Source organism: Solanum dulcamara, chromosome 4 (genome assembly GCF_947179165.1).
Source record: "Solanum dulcamara chromosome 4, daSolDulc1.2, whole genome shotgun sequence".
In the NCBI taxonomy this organism is placed as follows: Eukaryota; Viridiplantae; Streptophyta; class Magnoliopsida; order Solanales; family Solanaceae; genus Solanum; species Solanum dulcamara.
This window is the reverse complement of record NC_077240.1, coordinates 16,336,512-16,339,300: the sequence shown is the minus strand read 5'-3', so window position 1 is coordinate 16,339,300 and position 2,789 is coordinate 16,336,512. Positions and strand designations below refer to the sequence as shown.

Here is a 2,789-nt window from a genome sequence, read left to right as displayed (position 1 = left end):
TTATTTTACTTTAAATTATTTATATTTTCAAAAATAGTTGAGAATAACTAAAAGCACTAAAGTAGATTATGATATTCAATTTATGTCCTAAACTTTTTTTCTTAATAAACTGCATTGCCTCACAAGTTTAATTAGCATAAAATAAAAGGAATATCTTGGAACAAATTCGTCAACCACCCCTTACCGTCCTAACTATGTTACCTTTCATGTGTATTTAATTATATCCTTAACAAAAAAAATTTACTTAGCTTTATCACTTGCTATTGATAGTTCTCTCTCTCTCTCCTCTTATATATATCGAGATAACTTCATTCTTCCCTTCAACTCAACCCCACCAAAACAAAAGAAAGAAAGAGAAAGCAACAAAACTCTTTTTTGACAGAAGTTTTAGCCATGGCTTCTTCATGTCCTAGTCCACTTGCAAGATTGTCACTTGAGCGTAGACCCAAATTGCTTAAAGAATTTCTTCTTCAAGACGATCCATATTCATCTAATGATTTTGGGTCGTACCCTAAAAAATTATACAAGTCTACAAACACTCATCAAAACCTTCCAAACTTTCATGGTTCAAGAATTAATATTAGGCCAAACAAAGGGGGTTCATCTCTATTACTTAGAAGTCGATCATCTAGAGCTGCCATTGCTACAATATCCGCTATTAACAAGGTCATCAACATTGTTAAGTTCTTACCTTTTGCCTCTGTCAAATCTCCTTCCATTTTCCCTAGAAGTATTTCAAGAAAACTATCAAGGAAAAATAACTACAAGAAAAGTCAAAAACATAATGTTGACCAAGATGTCTCGATTAAGGTCAAAGTCAAAGACATCTTACGATGGAAATCATTTAGAGACATGGTGGAAGAGAAATCTACGCCGTTAGATTCTTCTAATTATTCACCGTATAGGTGCGGCGCTACAACCACTACTACCGCTAGCACCACCACGACCACTAGCAAGAGAACAAGTTGGTGTGATAGCGATTTTACCGCGGAGGATTTACCGTCATGGTGGGGTGAAAATGGTGAATTTTTGGGTAGAAAGAACATACTTGAGGAAAGTACTGTCGGTGGGTATTGCATGGAAACCACAAATTCAATTAATAATAAGGTGAATATTTTTTTTTATTAAGTGCATGCAACTTTGGATGCCTATAGAAAATATATAAATATAATACTCTATTTTGTCGTTTTTGGTATAGCTTTGTCTAGAGGCTGACATGACATGGTCTCAATAATGTTCTTTGACTGAAATTGAATTATTTACTTTAATACAATTAGGTTAACAATATCATAATATTAAAAAGATCTTAACGAGAGTACTTTTCTTTTAATTAAACAGGAAGAGTTGTGCTTTGATGAGAGTGAGCAACATAGCCCAGTTTCAATTCTTGAATCTCCATTTCAAGAAGATGATGAAGAAGGAATTATGGCCTTCTCTTTCCACAGTAAGTTTCAATCTCCAATTACCTTATTTTACTTCTAATTAATTACCTTTATTTTGATATTATGGTATAGACATTAAATGGGGAAAAAACATTACTATATATAATAGTTTACAATTAGTCTACGAGTAACAAAAATCACTTATGGTTACTTTTGAAGTGTTTATTTTTTTGAATACTATAAGTTATGTACATTGACCGACACCATCACTAAACTAACCTACAATAAAAGGTAACTTTTCATACTAAGCCTAATAAGGTATGTAATTCGAAAAAATTAAGTAATAATTTGTCATAATAAGTTTTGTTTACGTATAATATTACGTGAATTGTAACTAACAATTTATTAATTACAGAAAGGAAAAGCATGCTCATGCAAAGAATTCAAAAATTTGAGAGTCTTGCTGAAGAAAACATCAGCTCAAAAGGAGAAGAAGAACTAAAAGAAGATGAAGAAATTCAAGAAATTGAAGAAAAGGCAAAGCAATTGTTGATCAATTGTGAAGCAAACTATATGGATGATGAACAGCTTCTCTTTGATTTCTTATGGAATGAATTGATTACAAGTAAAAATCATCAAAACAATGTTGATGAAAAGCTAATGAGAGTGGCAAAATCTTGGATCAATGGTGATTACAATGAGGAATTTGAATGGGAGATTGAGGACAAAAGAGAAGCCTATATAAAAGACATGGAAAGAGTAGCAAATTGGAACATGTTTGAAGAGGAAAAACAAGAGTTAACCTTGGATTTGGAGTTTGAAGTGTTTAATGATTTGATCCATGAAATCTTGGAAGATGTTATTTTCTCATAATTGTTAGATCATATTTATAAAAATTAGAACATAGAATTTGGAAAGAATTTCATGTATCGTATTATTAACATGTGTAGAACATGTTATACATACAAGTAAATTGTAGACCGGTTAGATATTAAGAAAGTATTATTTTTTGCGACTTATGTATAGTACTAGTTGATTTTTCAAATTTCGCAGACAAATTATGTTTCCCTTTCAATCAACGAAAGAGGAGGAAGTATAAAAATAGAGGTTTTGTTGTTGTTGTTGCTGCTGCTGCTTTTGTACATAATAAAAAGTATTTTTTGTTTCTATTATTTTCTGTTGTGACTTTTGACCCCGCTAAGGGTTAGCTAGAGTTTTTATTATTTGCAAAAGCAAAATGTGAGATACTTTCATTTGGAACGGAATTTAAGTTTTAATTGGGGGATTTTTAAAATTATTATTTCATCCGTTTCAATTTATGTGAGGTAGTTTGATTTACCACGGAGTTTAAGAAAGAAAGAAATATTTTTGAAACTTATGATCTAAAATAAATTATAAATGTTTGTG

The 2,789-nt window shown here is 31.1% G+C and overlaps 1 protein-coding gene across 1 annotated transcript; it reads left to right on the top strand.

Annotated features, from left to right (window-relative positions):
- Positions 1–263: 263 nt before the first annotated feature.
- On the top strand, positions 264–2,518 carry LOC129884755 (uncharacterized). Its single transcript, XM_055959039.1, has 3 exons — positions 264–1,107; positions 1,339–1,444; positions 1,798–2,518. Exons 1-3 carry the CDS (start codon positions 394–396, stop codon positions 2,253–2,255), a joined length of 1,278 nt encoding a protein of 425 aa, XP_055815014.1. The 5' UTR covers positions 264–393; the 3' UTR covers positions 2,256–2,518.
- Positions 2,519–2,789: the final 271 nt, after the last annotated feature.

Excerpts from the sequence above, each read along its gene's own strand:
- LOC129884755 (XM_055959039.1), top strand. The coding sequence starts at position 394 with ATGGCTTCTTCATGTCCTAGTCCACTTGCAAGATTGTCACTTGAGCGT. Across the intron at positions 1,108-1,338 it reads CAAATTCAATTAATAATAAG|GAAGAGTTGTGCTTTGATGA; the intron begins GTGAATATTTTT and ends TTAATTAAACAG. Across the intron at positions 1,445-1,797 it reads TATGGCCTTCTCTTTCCACA|AAAGGAAAAGCATGCTCATG; the intron begins GTAAGTTTCAAT and ends TATTAATTACAG.